This window comes from Ranitomeya variabilis, chromosome 7 (assembly GCF_051348905.1).
Source record: "Ranitomeya variabilis isolate aRanVar5 chromosome 7, aRanVar5.hap1, whole genome shotgun sequence".
NCBI lineage: Eukaryota > Metazoa > Chordata > Amphibia > Anura > Dendrobatidae > Ranitomeya > Ranitomeya variabilis.
Window position 1 is genome coordinate 62,618,990 of NC_135238.1, and position 17,236 is coordinate 62,636,225.

The 17,236-nt window shown below is 41.3% G+C and overlaps 1 protein-coding gene across 11 annotated transcripts in view; it reads right to left on the minus strand.

Moving 5' to 3' along the window:
- Nucleotides 1–17,236, minus strand: part of CLEC16A (C-type lectin domain containing 16A) — a 265,133-nt gene that overhangs the window by 141,179 nt on the left and 106,718 nt on the right. For 7 of the 11 annotated variants that reach the window (XR_013218206.1, XM_077275188.1, XM_077275192.1 and 4 more), the window contains 4 exons: nucleotides 15,787–15,896; nucleotides 15,285–15,344; nucleotides 13,422–13,472; nucleotides 9,977–10,105 (listed from right to left, as the gene is read on the minus strand). Coding sequence is in view for 9 of the 11 variants with exons in the window: in XM_077275188.1 (XP_077131303.1) it covers nucleotides 9,977–10,105; nucleotides 13,422–13,472; nucleotides 15,285–15,344; nucleotides 15,787–15,896 (350 nt within the window). In the remaining 2 variants the exon portion in view is untranslated. The remainder of the gene's footprint in view (nucleotides 1–9,976; nucleotides 10,106–13,421; nucleotides 13,473–15,284; nucleotides 15,345–15,786; nucleotides 15,897–17,236) is intronic. The other 4 variants (XR_013218207.1, XM_077275189.1, XM_077275191.1 and 1 more) reach the window with 1 other exon arrangement.

Below are 17,236 nucleotides of genomic sequence, written 5' to 3' on the forward strand. Positions count from 1 at the left end.
TCTTGTATTAATGATCTTAAGAACTTCTGTATTTCTAAAGAACTATACAGAAGAAAATGCTGGTAATACTCGTAATGTTATACAAGCAAAGTAGACTTTCTGCAAGCGTCTGTTACACAATCGGAAGCCTCAATTACAAGTGTAAAACCATGGTTTATGAATGAAGTCATACATATAGAACAGTACATGGCAGCACTCTGACCAGCTCTTGGCTGCTGTTTTGAGTGATTTTTGCCCAATTCTAAGAAATCCATCAATTGTGTGCGGAATCCCACCTTGGACACTTTGGAGAAGCCACTCCGAAAGCAGGACCAAAGAGTACCATGGTGTTCACCTTTCAGATACTAATGGAGCGAGTTGAAGATAAAAATAAAAAAAAACACTATCAAAGGGAACCAGTGGCCTCGTTTTTAGATATTAAACTGCTCCAAGTGTGTTGTTAGTGAGGCAATGTGGATCAATAACATGGTTTTCTCAAAGAAAAGCTCTAAGTATTACCGTATGTTTTAAATACACTTTATATCATTAGGGAATTCCCTCACATACAGATGCTTCTCACAAAATTAGAATATCACCAAAAAGTTAATTTATTTCAGTTCTTCAATACAAAAAGTAAAACTCATATTATATAGAGTGAAACAGAGTGATCTATTTTAATTATTTATTTCTGTTAATGTTGATGATTATGGCCTACAGCCAATGAAAACCCAAAAGTCATTATCTCAGTAAACCTGCAAAGGCTTCCTTAGCATTTAAAAAGGTCCCTTAGGGTACTGTCACACAGTGGCACTTTCATCGCTACGACGGTACGATCCGTGACGTTCCAGCGATATCCATACGATATCGCAGTGTCTGACACGCAGCAGCGATCAGGGACCCCGCTGAGAATCGTACGTCGTAGCAGATCGTTTGGAACTTTCTTTCGTCGCTGGATCTCCCGCTGTCATCGCTGGATCGTTGTGTGTGACAGCGATCCAGCGGGATGCATTCGCTTGTAACCAGGGTAAACATCGGGTTACTAAGCGCAGGGCCGCGCTTAGTAACCCGATGTTTACCGTGGTTACCAGCGTAAATGTAAAAAAAAAAAAAACAGTACATACTTACATTCCGGTGTCTGTCCCCCGGCGTTCTGCTTCTCTCCACTGTGAGCGCCGGCCGGCCGGAAAGCGAGCACAGCGGTGACGTCTGACGTCACCGCTGTGCTTTCCGGCTGGCGCAGACACAGTGGAGAGAAGCAGAACGCCGGGGGACAGACACCGGAATGTAAGTATGTACGGTTTTTTTTTTTTACTTTTACGCTGGTAACCACGGTAAACATCGGGTTACTAAGCGCGGCCCTGTGCTTAGTAACCCGATGTTTACCCTGGTTACCCGGGACTTCGGCATCGTTGGTCGCTGGAGAGATGACTGTGTGACAGCTCCCCAGCGACCACACAACCACTTACCAACGATCACGGCCAGGTCGTGTCGCTGGTCGTGATCGTTGGTAAATCGTATAGTGTGACAGTACCCTTAGTCTGTTTCAGTAGCTCCACAATCATGGGGAAGACTGCTGACTTGACAGATGTCCAGAAAGCAGTCATTGACACACCCCACAAGGAGGGTAAGCCACAAAAGGTCATTGCTAAAGAAGCTGGCTGTTTACAGAGTGCTGTATCCAAGCATATTAATGGAAAGTTGAGTGGAAGGGAAAAAGTGTGGTAGAAAAAGGTGCACAAGCAACCGGGATAACCGCAGCCTTGAAAGGATTGTTACGAAAAGGGCATTCAAAAATTTGGAGAAGATTCACAAAGAGTGGACTGCTGCTGGAATTATTGCTTCTAGAGCCACCACACACAGACGTATCCAGGACATGGGCTACAAGTGTCGCATTCCTTGTGTGAAGGCACTCATGACCATAGACAATGCCAGAAGCGTCTTACCTGGGCCAAGGAGAAAAATAACTGTGCTCAGTGGTCCAAGGTGCTGTTTTTAGATGAAAGTACATTTTGCATTTCATTTGGAAATCAAGGTCCCAGAGTCTGGAGGAAGAGTGAAGAGGCCACAATCCAAGCTGCTTGAGGTCTAGTGTGAAGTTTCCACAATCAGTGATGGTTTGGGGAGCCATGTCATCTGCTGGTGTAGCTCCACTGTGTTTTATCAAGACCAAAGCCAGCGCAGCCGTCTACCAGGAAATTTTAGAGCACTTCATGCTTCCCTCTGCAGACAAGCTTTTGGAGATGGAAATTTCATTCTCCAGCAGGACTTGGCACCTGTCCACACTGCCAAAAGTACCAATCATTTTTCAAGCTGCTGTTATAAAGTATTCTAATCTATTGAGATAATGACTTTTGGGTTTTCATTGGCTGTAAGTCATAATCATCAACATTAACAGAAATAAACACTTGAAATAGATCACTTGGTGTGTAATGATTCTAAATAATATAATAGTTTCCCTCTTTTGTATTGAAAAACTGAAATAAATTAACTTTTTGATGACATTCTAATTTTGTGACAAGCACCTGTACCTTCTGCTTCAGTAATAAGGGTGGCGCTTTTTATCTTTTCAATAACGGATCAGTCAGTGTTGTGTTCAAATTATGCATGCCCACAGCATTGCGAATGATTGCCGTGACTGGCCAGGCATCACCGCAACCACATAGCAAATCCTGCAAAGACGACAACCACCTGGATGCCACGGTTGCAACTAACTGTAGCATCTAAAGGGTTACTCAGCAGCTATCAGAGCCAGCTAGGATTGTGGCAGTTACGGTTTTACAACTGACACCTGTCATGTATAAGAGGTTACTACATTACATTTTGAATTTTGTTTTTTAACACTTTTCAAATAATATAACTGCACTTTGAGCATGCTGGGGTATACACATACACTGGATATAGGAGTTTTAAACCACATTGCTGCTATATAGACTAACTATATAATATACATATATATATTCCTAAAAGAAAAAGGTGCACTAAAACTCAATCTATCTGTGCGATTCCACCTGCCAACAACCTCTTCAAATGACAACCTACAGACTTACCTCCCCTGGACCCAGGCCTACAAAGGACCAGTAAGGACAACCTGCCCCTGTGTGCTTATTTCATTTTGCCAAAAAGTGCGCATCAATTTTATTTATTTTTGGTTTGCACAATAAAACAGATCGGGTCATTGTAGTGTTTCAAAAACTGTTCTAACTAATGGGAATCTGTCAAGAGGATCAACCGTCCTAATCCGTTTAAATGGCCATGTACATCATAGGAAGGTGAACATAATGATACCTTGATACCTACGCGATCTGATAATTTATTCCTGAGAAATCTATGTTTTTCATATATGTAAATAAGCTGCTAAGATCTATGTTCCGGACACTGATCTCCCTGAGAATCTGCCTCCGGAGCTTATTTTTAATAAAAGGAGGAGTTATATGTGTGACACAAGTAACTAACACAGAAACGTAGAACTGAACTTCATCTCCTTACAAACACATTTGCTGCAGCTCTCACAGCTCTGCTGTATTGTAACAATATTGCAGCCCTGTTTGCCTGTGAGATTAGTGAACATACTGTCTGACCTAGACCACAAAGTCAAATCCAAGCCAAAGAATCCCACTCCAAACAGGTTAAAAGAAATATGACGCAATAGTCGTTTGCAACCTTGGTGGCTGCTGTATTAACGGCACATGTGTAACTAACTAAGTCTTTTGGTTTTGGCTGCATGGTCTCTGCAGCTTTGTCTTCACCAGTAAGACATCTGCTTTTTTTTTTTTTTTAGAAACTTTCCTATACAACATATTTTACTGCTATGGTAATTTCATTATTGGTTAGCACTAAACACAGCTGCTTTCCTACAAGAAGGCCGGATACAATCTTTAAAAAAAAAAACTAACCCAAAAATGAGACGTCAGTACTTCTCCTTAATCAATGCTTTAAATTAGCAGCAATCATCTCAGTTCTGCTCTGAGCACATTCCAGCGAAGCAAACGAGAAAATAATGACTTCTTAAGGGCTTTGTGACCCACATGTGAGGTTTCTAGGAAATGATCAGCTTGCTTTCATTGGGGAGGGAGCTGCTCATGTCAAAGAGAAAAGAATAACCGGCAACAATGCCATCATTCAGATGTGTTTTCCTAGAAGGGTCAAGTATTTTCTAGCAAGAACCTCCACTTGGACGTCATACTGCTACAATTGAAACTGCAAGACAACCAGAAGACTAGATTGGGTCTACCAAAAAGGAAGAAAGACTATATGGATGAAATAATGATTAGATAAAAATATGTACAAAACAAACCTTGCTTCTGCACGGGCGAGACAGTAGAATGAATCGATGATGTAAAGAGGAAATGTACGAAAAATACAAAAGTGCAAATCACAGCTATTCAGAAATGATATGTGATTGTTATCGTATCAAATAAGGCTGCGCAGCACTCCGCTATAAAGGGTGCACCAACAGGATACCACTCCAAATTGTCCAAAAAGATAAATTCGGCACTCCAAATTTAGATGCAGAAAACTTAGAAAGAGTTTTATTAATTTAAGTATATCTACTGTGTGCGTTTTGACATTTTGGCCAACACTAGGCCTTCATCAGAAATTATCTTCCGTTCTTGGAGTCGACACATTAAGGCGCTGGGGTCTATGCACCACCATGCTGGGGATTCATCCTCTGCACCGTTGTGCATGGACCCCAGGGCCTTAATTTATCTTCCAAAGACTCCGCTGCTCAGTTGTACCTGACCTATTGTGTCGACTCCAAGAACTGAAGATAATTTCTGATGAAGGCCTACTGTTGGCCGAAACGTCAAAACGCACACAGTGGATATACCTATATTAATAAAACTCTTTCTAAGTTTTCTGCATCTAAATTTTGACTGTTATCTTAGTAGGAGAAAGCAAGAAGAGCCAATGGAGATAATATTTAGGGGACCCGTCTGCTCTCCTGACACCTCTGTGTAGAAAATACTAGTATTCATCAAATCACAACTGCTAAAGAGTAGGAGATGAATGACTAACAAAAATCATCTAAAATTAAATTATTTATTTGTTATTACGCAATTAAAAATCCCAAACATAGAAAGTAAATTCTTGTAGATATACAATGATACATAAATGTCAATTAGCAGAAATCTGCTTATGTTTTTTATTCTGAATATGGAAAAAGGGGGAAATTGAAACTTATTATTTTTACAATTTTTTCAACTATTAGTATACACTCCTGTTTAGTCCCCTTCGGGGACCCACATGTGCAATACTTTAGCACAGACAATAAATTCCTATGCTAAAGTATTGTACACGTGACCCTCTAGGGGGTTGTGGGATTCCCAACTTGGAACTTCAGTCCTGACTTTTCCTGGGACGTCGGGCCATTTCGAGAGGCTTTAGGGTTACTACTGAATATTTTTGTTATCATGGATGTCGCAGAATCTGCATTTGGTATATGGGGTTGTCCAGGCCTTTGCATCGGACCCCCACTTACTATAGATTTCTATTCAGCTGATGACTGGGTTGTCCCCAATTCCCAGCGCAGTGACCGCAGCGCATACCAGGTCACGCTCCATTAAAAAGGAACCAAGTTGTTTCCCCCACTGACTGCTAGGGCTTTTTGAAGTATGAGAAAAAAAAGTATGTCTGGAGGAGGCCTAAATAACAGTGTTTGGATTATCACCAACTAGATGAGTCCATGTGCTACAAAAATCCATAATGATAAATAGGGGAGCATTGAAAAAAGCAATAATTTCAAAACTAGTGAAAAATGTATGAATTCTTGTACCAGTCTATTACCTAACTGAAAAACACGTGGCAAGAAAAATAAAAAGGGGAAGCCAAATCTCCATACAAGATCCCCATCAAGGATGGAAAGTGAAGTAATTATTACACAATGTCAATGAAAATGTCAATTATCTATATATATATAATTGTCTAAGGGGTACTTCCGTCTTTCTGTCGGCAACTTCCGTCACGGAAATCCCGCGTCGCTGATTGGTCTCGCCAGATGCCTGCCATGGCTGCCGCGACCAATCAGCGACGGGCACAGTCCGACTAGTCCCTCCCTACTCCCCTGCAGTCAGTGCCCGGCGCCCGCTCCGTACTACCCTCCGGTCACCGCTCACACAGGGTTAATGACAGCGGTAACGGACTGCGTTATGCCGCGGGTAACGCACTCCGTTACCGCTGCTATTAACCCTGTGTGTCCCCAACTTTTTACTATTGATGCTGCCTATGCAGCATCAATAGTAAAAAGATCTAATGTTAAAAATAAAAAAACAAAAAACCTGCTATTCTCACCTTCCGTCGTCCAACGATGCACTCGCGCCTGCCGCCATCTTCCGTTCCCAGAGATGCATTGCGAAATTACCCAGAAGACTTAGCGGTCTCGCGAGACCGCTAAGTCATCTGGGTAATTTCACAATGCATCCTGGGAACGGAAGATGGTGGCAGCCGCGCGCGCATCGCCAGAGCTTCGCTGGATCCCGGCAGGTGAGTATATAACTATTTTTTATTTTAATTATTTTTTTTTTTTAACAGGGATATGGTGCCCATACTGCTATATACTATGTGGGCTGTGTTATATACCGCGTGGCTGCTATATACTACATGGGCAGTGTTATATACTGCGTGGGCAGTGTTATATACTGAATGGGCTGTGTTATATACTACGTGCCCTGTGTTATATACTGCGTGGCCTGTGCTATATACTACGTCGCCTGTGTTATATACTGCGTGGCCTGTGCTATATACTACGTCGCCTGTGTTATATACTGCGTGGATGCCATATACTGCGTGGGCTGTGTTATATAGTACATGGGCTGTGTTATATACTGCGTGGCCACTGTTATATACTGCGTGGCCTGTATTAACGCATCGGCTATTCTACAATATGTATGTATGTATGTATATAGCAGCCACATAGTATACAGCACAGGCCACGTATTTGTCTGCTATATACTACATGGCTCCTATATACTACGTGGCCTGTGCTATATACTATGTGGCTGCTATATACATACATACATACATACATATTCTAGAATACCCGATGCGTTAGAATCGGGCCACCATCTAGTGCATCAATAGTTTTCTCGCGCGTCTCCCTCGGTTCAACAAAATCATACAGGAGATTAGAAGTTACTAAGTCCTTTATGTCAGCACCCACTTGAAATGCGGAGAGCATTGCCAAGGTGACGCATTATAGAAGCACTCCAATCAAAGCTTTTATCTTCTTAATCAATCACCATATTATACAGCACTGTGTGCTTACAATTGCTCATTTTGCCTTTCTACCCAGTAAATTCTTCTCTTTTCTCTACTCTACGTAGAAACAAGGAAGTCTCTTCTCCTTGCAAAAATCATTCCCCTCTTCAAATCCTGACCCAGCTGCTCCCTCCTCCCCTGGCAGGGACTTTTGTAGTGATGACTCATGAGTCATGCAGGGAAAATTGACCTCCTGTTTCTACATAGAGCTTTGAAGGATTCAGTTTTTAATCATGTAATGTGATAGACCTAATTGAAAAGAGAAGTATTAGCAGGGTAGAAAGGCAACATGAGCAATTGTAAAGACAGTGCTATATGATATGATGATTGCAATATATTAAGAGGATAAAAACTTTGATAAGGGTGCATCTTTAATATTAGGTAACTCCGAAGTCCGATTTTTTGCATTGCCTGGAGGTTTTCTAAATCTACCCTATTAGAAAGTACTGGTTCTGCTGGTGGATACGGCTCCTGTCAGGAATCTTACAGGCAATGTACCCTGGAATAAAGCATTGTAGTTAGCCCTGCATACTTTTTCCAAGGGAACTATTGCTGGATTTCGGCTGAACAAGCAGAACTTATGCAGACTGCAAACAAACCTTGTGTAGACTAATCACGTAGCAATGCTCCACATGTCTATTCTCTATTTCTAGCTAGCATACATTCTGTGGGTTATCAAAAGTAAAACTGCATGGTCAGAATGGCGCGGATATCAGTCTGTTACCATGGAAAAAAATTTAGTTACAAATGTGGTCGTATGGACAATGAAGTAAGTAAGAGAACTCATACCAAACAAAATAAAAAGAAATTACTTAGTTGAACACAGTTTGAAAATATGGTTTACTACTAAATGGGCAAGAACCCATAGAATAATCAAGAATGTGCAAAACAGAATTAATGGGAGAAAACTATGTGAATGTATTTTATGGTCTTATATAACAAAACACACACAACACAGACAAAAAGAGCAGTCACAAAGAATTCGTTCCACACCAAATACATAGCAAGAAAAAAAAAACAGAAGACGAAAGTGGGCATAAAGGATCGCTAGTGTCACATGAAAGCCAATAAAAAACAGAATAATGATATGCAAGAGTCAAGTTGGGAATGTAGAAATAATACATGACATAAATGATCATAAATATAAGTGTAATATACATGAAGTCATGGGGAAAAAGTCTAAGAAGTGCAAAGTGAAGCAAGTTAACACAAACACAGGAGTAATGTTGGGACACCCACCAAAAAGGACGCAACACACAGGAGTAATGTTGGGATACCCACCAAAAAGGATGCAACACACAGGAGTAATGTTGGGACACCCACCAAAAAGGACGCAACACACAGGAGAAATGTTGGGATACCCACCAAAAAGGATGCAACACACAGGAGTAATGTTGGGATACCCACCAAAAAGGATGCAACACACAGGAGTAATGTTGGGATACCCACCAAAAAGGACGCAACACACAGGAGTAATGTTGGGACACCCACCAAAAAGGACGCAACACACAGGAGTAATGTTGGGATACCCACCAAAAAGGATGCAACACACAGGAGAAATGTTGGGATACCCACCAAAAAGGACGCAACACACAGGAGTAATGTTGGGATACCCACCAAAAAGGACGCAACACACAGGAGTAATGTTGGGACACCCACCAAAAAGGATGCAACACACAGGAGTAATGTTGGGATACCCACCAAAAAGGACGCAACACACAGGAGTAATGTTGGGATACCCACCAAAAAGGACGCAACACACAGGAGTAATGTTGGGACACCCACCAAAAAGGATGCAACACACAGGAGAAATGTTGGGACACCCACCAAAAAGGATGCAACACACAGGAGTAATGTTGGGATACCCACCAAAAAGGACGCAACACACAGGAGTAATGTTGGGACACCCACCAAAAAGGATGCAACACACAGGAGAAATGTTGGGACACCCACCAAAAAGGACGCAACACACAGGAGTAATGTTGGGATACCCACCAAAAAGGACGCAACACACAGGAGTAATGTTGGGATACCCACCAAAAAGGATGCAACACACAGGAGAAATGTTGGGACACCCACCAAAAAGGATGCAACACACAGGAGAAATGTTGGGACACCCACCAAAAAGGACGCAACACACAGGAGTAATGTTGGGATACCCACCAAAAAGGACGCAACACACAGGAGTAATGTTGGGACACCCACCAAAAAGGATGCAACACACAGGAGAAATGTTGGGATACCCACCAAAAAGGATGCAACACACAGGAGTAATGTTGGGATACCCACCAAAAAGGACGCAACACACAGGAGTAAAGTATATTCAAGTGAAATAAGAACCATTTAGATACAAATATGAGAAAGGGGACACCTTCCAAAAAGGACGCCCTTGTGTCACATATAGGAATAATGTATGTTCAATCAAGCAAAATGAGAGGCATGTAGATACAAGTAATATGAGGAAGGGGAGACCCACCATAAAGGTCACACATGTCACATGTAGAAGGAGTAATGTATATTCAGGCACGTTTTATGTAAGACAATAAGGTATAATCATAGATTTCTTCTTAGAATTGTGTCTCGCACATCCTTGTTTAAAGTACGAGAATTCAGGAACTTGGTGCCAATAAGAAAACGCTTGAACTACCGGCATTTGGGAAAATTGCTTTTTCAGTTTTGGTCCCAAAATGGAAACAGTGATATGAAATTAGAACTTTTCAAGGCTAAAAGGAAAGCAACTTACTCTGCGTGTCCGCTCAACATCTCCACAAGGTAGACGCTTGACAAAATCAATACCAGTAAGAGGAGTTCCAGTTGGAGGAAGCAAAATGGATTCGTCCATCATTAAGTATTCTACATTCAGTGGCTTGCTCTGTAAAGACATCATAAAATGGTCTTCAGACTAAAGTCATAATCTCATCTGGATAGAAAAATGCTACATCAGACATGAGTAAATGGCATCTGAAGAAAAGGACGGATTGTCAGCAAGGATGGAAGTGACGGCACTTTAAAATACTAATAAATATAATGAACCCATCATCGCTGGGGCTAGGACCACTTTGAAGAATCCCTATGGATGGATCGGTCGTCGATCATGCACACCTCTTCTCCATTCATCCTCTATGAGATTACCAGAGAGAGTCCAACGTTCTGCACTCCCACTGTGAGTGAATTGAGTGGAGGTGAACATGATCGACCACCACTCCATTCATGTATTTCTTCAAAGCCTCAGTTCTCAGGACTGATGGAGGTTCCAGAAGTTGGATCCCAGTGATCGGAAAGTTTTCCTCTATCCTATAGATAGCCGATAACTTCCAAACTTGGTATAGCTCCTTTATGTCAGCCACAAATTCATTTTGTAAGTATACCGTCAATTTCAAGTCAATTTTTTTTTTAATTTAATTTTTCAAATTGGCTCAGAATTCTGTTGATTATTAGAATAATAATAGACCCAGACTCAAACCCTTGGTGGCCACTGTCGTCTTTGATTTGGTTTCTTCATTTGCAGTAAGTTACCAATGGAAAAAGAGGGCAATTTTTATGTGTTATGTTTTACTTTATTACAGGTTCAGATCCCTAGTGGAACCAAACAAAAAAGGGGTAAAAATAAATAAATAAAAATAAAACAAGAAGGTCAAAGCTCTGTTAAAAAGGTCAAAGCTCTACATTCACAATCAGACATGTCGGGATCGTGTGTAGTTCTCAGTGTTTGTCTGGACTATATACGGGTGAAGAAGCAGTCTACCATTTAAAGGGAGTCTGTCAACACAAAATGACTGTATGCAGGTTCAAGGTGCATCATGATGTGGCCAAAAATCTAGGTGCATCCCACCTATTTGATTTCCTTCTATCTCCACCTCCTCTCTTTTTTAGTTGGCAGATATGGCTTCAAAGATCCAGAGAAGGGCAGAGATTGATAGAAAACAAGCAGGTGGGAGGATGCACTTCAATATTTGGCTATTCTGTCCCTTTAAAATATCACACTCTCATCCACACGGACCTTCGTTCCACCATGTGCACCAGTGACTGCAAATATTTTCATCTGAACGTAGCCTGAAAGTCATTTTTAATACAAAACATGAATGCACATGATGATAAATAAAGCCGGCGATATTTGGTCTGTGCTTTGATTGTGGTTTTCGCTTTTATTTTACTCTTCAAAGCTGCACATCCAGTTGGACTCCACTAAATGTCCTGAAGCCGTCACTGGTGTTTATTGTGGATTTATGTTGTTATTGAGTAATGCTTGTCACCAATAAAAGTAATGAATGGGCCGGAGTCAGAATAAGAATATCGCACACGAGCACCTCTCCATCACTGGTAAAACAAGGCTGCGAAACATTTAGAAAGGAACTACTGTTTCCCAACTCTGAAGAGTTCCTGATAAAGGTTAACGTACCATTTCGGCACGTGCGTGAGTGCATGCGTGCGCGCGCGTGTGATCACCGAAACGTAAGGAACAGATGAATGTGCCATTATAAAACATAGCATTAGATCTCTGTGTAACAATAGATTTTCAGAGAAGCCCAAAAAACTGGAAAGCCCCTCCCACGTCGGGCATCACCCAACGATAGGACCACTACTATCCTGATATACTTCCGCTGACTGCACAATACTCCGGTTGTACAAGCTGCTGCTGATTCCTTCCTATAGACGGTATAGTGCTAGGAATCCACTAGAGAAAACACGGATCCGCTTCTGTGACTCTGCTGCTCATCATCGATGGCCACTGTCACTCGGAGGTGAAATCAGTCTGGCTACACTATCACAAGGTCACACTGAATTCATCTGTGGTCACCAATGATGGGCACCAAAGCCACTCAAGTGGATCGCGATTTCTCCAGTGGATTTGTGTATAAGACTAGGCATGATATTTCATACGTGAAGCACTACCCCCAGGAGTGAACCTCTAAAGAGTAATACTGCTATATTTTAACACTGGCACATTGAAAAAAAAAAAAAAAAAAAAAAAAACCAAACACATTATTCATCTTATTTCCATCGCACAACACACGCAATTCCGTTAAATTTTGTAAAGTAACAAGTGCAGCTACTCTTTAAAGGGTTATTCAGGACTTTATTAATTTTTTTTACTGTAGGTCTAAGAACTAATAGGCAGGCAGGTGCTCACTACCTGTCTGTTCTGTCCTGCGGAGACTCTCTGCCTGCACAGAGCAGTCACTGACCACTCCTGCCGGCAACTCTGCGGCTTCACCTGATGTCCAGCCGACAGAACACCTCTGCAGACGTCATGCTGAATGACAGCAGTCTCCCCACTGCATGACTGCAGGAAGCCAGCTGTCAATCAGCATGACATCTGTTGACGGAGGTGTCGACAGAGCAGCCCGGAAGAAGAAGAAGAGTTGTTCTGTTGACATACAGCAACAGAATGATCGGCGGAAGTGGTCAAAGGACCGCAGTGAGCCCGCGCTGGATAGAACAGGCAGGTTAGTTGCTAACTAATTAACCATTACCTGCCTGTTAGTTTTTGGGCTCAGTTTAAAGGTGAAATATTTTCTGTGGAATGTGCGCAGGTAAAATCTGCAGCAGATTATAGTATCAAGCAAGTGGTTGAGATGATTTTCTGCCTAGAAAATCAAACCAGCTATGGATATGTAAACTGATAGAATTCTTTACCTAAATGTCATCGATTCGTCGGGTTTCACTGCCTTTAATACTGAAGTAATGACACATTGACTTCACTGACGATTTGTGGCGAGATCAGTGGCAGAAATGTTTGCAGCACCTGGATCTACCCTAAGGGCTTGTTCAGACAAGTGTATATATCGGATATGTGTCGTCCAGGTAAACATAGGACCGCACACTGAGCGATGGAGTTCAAAAAGGCTGCTCGGATCATAGCTTTTTTCGTAAGAATTAAAAACACTAGTCTCTTCTAAATTTTTGAGCAGGCTCACCTATTCAAGGCTAGGAGTGCGCAAAAAAAAAAAAAATTGGACATCATAACGCATTTCATCTGATTTCCACAGATACATTGCCGTCCTTAACATAGAAGGCTGTATTTAATCTTGTAAATATTGACATGTTGATGTATAAAGCAGATCCCATATAGATGCCACACAGATCGTACACAAATGACAATACAGATAAAAATCGGACGCTTTCTCATAAGCTTGTCTGAACCAACCATAAATGTGCACTAGTGTGTAGGACATGATCACACTCACCATCATACTCCGATACTCATCTTCAAACATGTCCAAAAATATTTCCTCTCCCTACATTAGAAATAGAAACAAAACAATTCAAAGTTCATCTTCATCATTTGCCAACTTTCCTAAATTTGAGATACCCGCTTTATACTTTACTGTTCCTGAGGATTTGGGGTAAAATTCAAGAATAATTAGTTACCTCTATACATGCATAAACGTTTGATTTTCCTATTACAACGGTCGTTTAGTGACTTTAGAGCGATATAAAACTTTCCTTTTTATTTCGCCTCTCTGTTGCGGAGACATTAGCGCTAGTGATTTCTTATATGTAAATGAGCTGTTAAGATCTATGGGCGGGACATAGAGAATCTGCCTCCAGAGCTTATTTTAAATGAAAGGAGACGTTACCAGTGCGAGACATGTGGGTCAAGAGCAGACTGTCAGTCATTACATGTCTCACACTGATGCCGCAATTAATTAATAATAAAGACAGAGTCTTATTGCAGATCAGTGACCTGCCCATAGATCTTAACAGCTCATTTACATATTAAGAAAAACATGGATTCTCTGGAGCAAGTCATTGGATCGCAGATATCAAGGTATCATTTTTTTCGAAGTCCCATGAGCTGCATGCCCATAGAGACATATCCTACTGATAGATGCCTTGTAAAGTCATATTCCTTCAACGGCTGAGTTCACCATGTTTATAGTATGTTGTGCTGGAGACTGAAGGCCCATGTATATGGCCATATCATAGGTCTAGTTCACATGGTGCAGTAATAGTGCCCCCATTCCGTACACCTCTGTTTGCATAGCGGGAGGAATTAAACTGACTGGGGAAGTTCTACTAGGACATTGTAAGGGCCCTCAGCTCATCTTTAATCGGTGAGGAGGCACAGGTCTAATAAATGCCTGACATGTAAGCGAATCAATGCATTCCTATGTGTGCGAAATCCCCGCGATTCCGCAAATTAATGAACATACTGCGTTTTCTTACGGAATGCGATTCCGCTCATGAAAAAAACGCAGCATGTGCATACAAAATGCGGATTGCATTGTTTTAATAGGATGCTTAATGTGAGCGTTTTTTTCGTGTTTTATCACGTTTTTATAGCAAAAAAAACACGAAAAAAATGCGGAAAATCCGGAACTTGTGCACACAGCTTTAGAGTGACAGCGGCACCCGAGGTGACCATGAGGGTATGTGCACACGTTCAGGATTTCTTGCAGAAATTTCCTGACAAAAACCGGACATTTCTGCCAGAAATCCGCATGCGTTTTTTTCCCCCAATGCATTAAATTGCAGGAAATCCGCAAAAAATCTGCAAAATTAATGAACATGCTGCTTTTTTTACCGCGATGCGTTTTTTTCGCAGAAAAAAAAGCATCATGTGCACACAAATTGCGGAATGCATTCTAAATTATAGGATGCATATGTATGCGTTTTTATCGCGAAAAAACGGGAAAAAAAACTCGAAAAATCCTGAACGTGTGCTCATACCTTCAGTGTTATTAATTTACTGGGGGGAAACATAAGGATTAAGAAGGGGTGGTCCGAGTAGTGGGCAGCCCTCTAAAGGTTAGGAGAGGGTGGACTCCAGGAAATGTTTTTGTGATGGTGATGGCAGGAGGTGATAAGGATTTGGATGTGTCCTTAAAGGTTCCCAAGACTTGTAAGACATGGAGGAGCGCGGGCGGAGCTGTGATTACAGACAGAAATGGTGCAAAAGTAATGAAACTAATGAGACTATTAATGCTGCACGTTGGATTCACATGATTGTTGATGGATTGATGTGATTTTAATTATCTGACCTTGGCAGGTATTCAACAACATCCTAATTACCTACAGTTAAATATAAAAAACAAAAGGGATTTTACCTGGTAGTACTTTACCTTATAGAAGTGGCGCAGGAGATGAACGCTTTCTTCCCTTGCGCCCTATACAAAGAGATATTACAAAAAAAAATTTGAGTTTTTGTTCTTATTAATGGAAAATATTACAATTATTAATACAGAGAGGAATCGGTGACACAATAGCATTTTCTACACGTCAGACTCGATTCTTCTCGTAATTTCAGTACAAGGGTCTTGGCACTCCAAATAACGAGGTGTATAATTTTTCATGCAGAATAGCAATCCTAATAAAACAAACATTTCGGCTTGTATCAGACCTTCCTCAGTGTAAGGACTGCCCAGAAACATCAATTTTGGCCAGAAGATCAGCGTGATATCAAACCACGGTTATCCAGCGCTCGTGGCAGACTCGATTCTTCTGGCATGGGTAAACAATTCTTTAAATCTCACACAACCACATCCGTTTATTCCTCTGCTAAGGAGGCATACATAGTATGGAGTAAGCCTGCGTGGACTGAGCACTTACCTCCAAACACGCCAAGTGGACGTCTTTTATTATACAGCCGCCATCAATAAGGACGAGCTGCTTCAGGAGAATACATGCAAGCTCCAGGGTGGCCAAACGCACTTTTCCATCTGCAAAGAAATCTCAATGAAGCCAACATTTCTTCTAATTTGTATTATATATAGAATTACAGTTCGCTGCTTTAAGAAGATAACAAGGACATAATGATGTAATGTAGTCTGAGAACGCCATAACGTCAGAGCAGAGATCCTTATTCCAGTGATCACTTATTGGGCTGCGTTTTGCTGTTTCCATACAATCAATGTTTTATCAGCTGGAGGTTATCACTACAGGACAACTGGCCTCGTGCCTCCTGGTCCAACCACTCCCTCTGCACTAATTAGCATCTCGCTGTCACTATATGGGCAGGTTATAACACAGCTCAACAACTGAGCTCTGCTAGATGTGCAGTAGAGGAAACTGTATCTCTATCATAACTGCTGCACCCATTAAAGTAAGTGATGCATCGCTGGAATCAGGGTCTTTGTCCCTACATCATGCTGCTCTCAGAATACATAGCAAAAACCTACTGACAGATTCCCTTTAAAACAATGCATTATTAACGATTTATCACTTTACTATTGTAAGTTTCTATAAGAAACAGAAATTAATATCAGCCCCATAAATGATAGTCTCCGGCTGCAATCACAATTCCAAATTTACCGTGATAGAAAAGGCCTCCTGTAACTCCTGCCTAATTTAACACTGGCTCAGGAGTAAATCTGGACATACACATTGGATTATAGTTTTCATTGGCTATTCCTCCACCATGAACACACAAATTTGGCCAAACCTGCATTTTTTTTTTTTTATAGTAAAAGGTTAATAAAAAAGTTTATGTTCCAAGAAAGAAAAAAGAACCTGGCATTCTGAAATCTAACGATTCTTCTTTCTCCCAGACATCAGCCATTAAAGTCAAATTGCCTCCTGTATACATTTCAATATGGGGAAATCATAAGTCATACATCAATATGGGGAAATCATAAGTCATACATCAATATGGGGAAATCATAAGTCATACATCAATATGGGGAAATCATAAGTCATACATCAATATGGGGAAATCATAAGTCATACATTTACCTGCAACCATACTGTATTCAGACCCACCATTTAGGAATTACAAGCGGTTCTGCTGTGAGGGGGCCAAGCAAATACAGAAGTTTGCTTTTTAAATTAGGGGGTTCTTACATATTGTGCCTAATAACAAACAGGGCTCATTTCAAGGGAATCTGACAGCAGGATTTTGCTATGTAATCGGAGGACAGCATGTGATATAGCAGCTGAGACAGATCTCGGGGATGTGTTACTTATTAGGCTGTGTGTGGTTCCATACAATGAAGGTTTTATCACCAGAAGATTATCACTGCCAGACTGATGCTCGCGTGAGCCCTGGTCTGACCACGCCCTC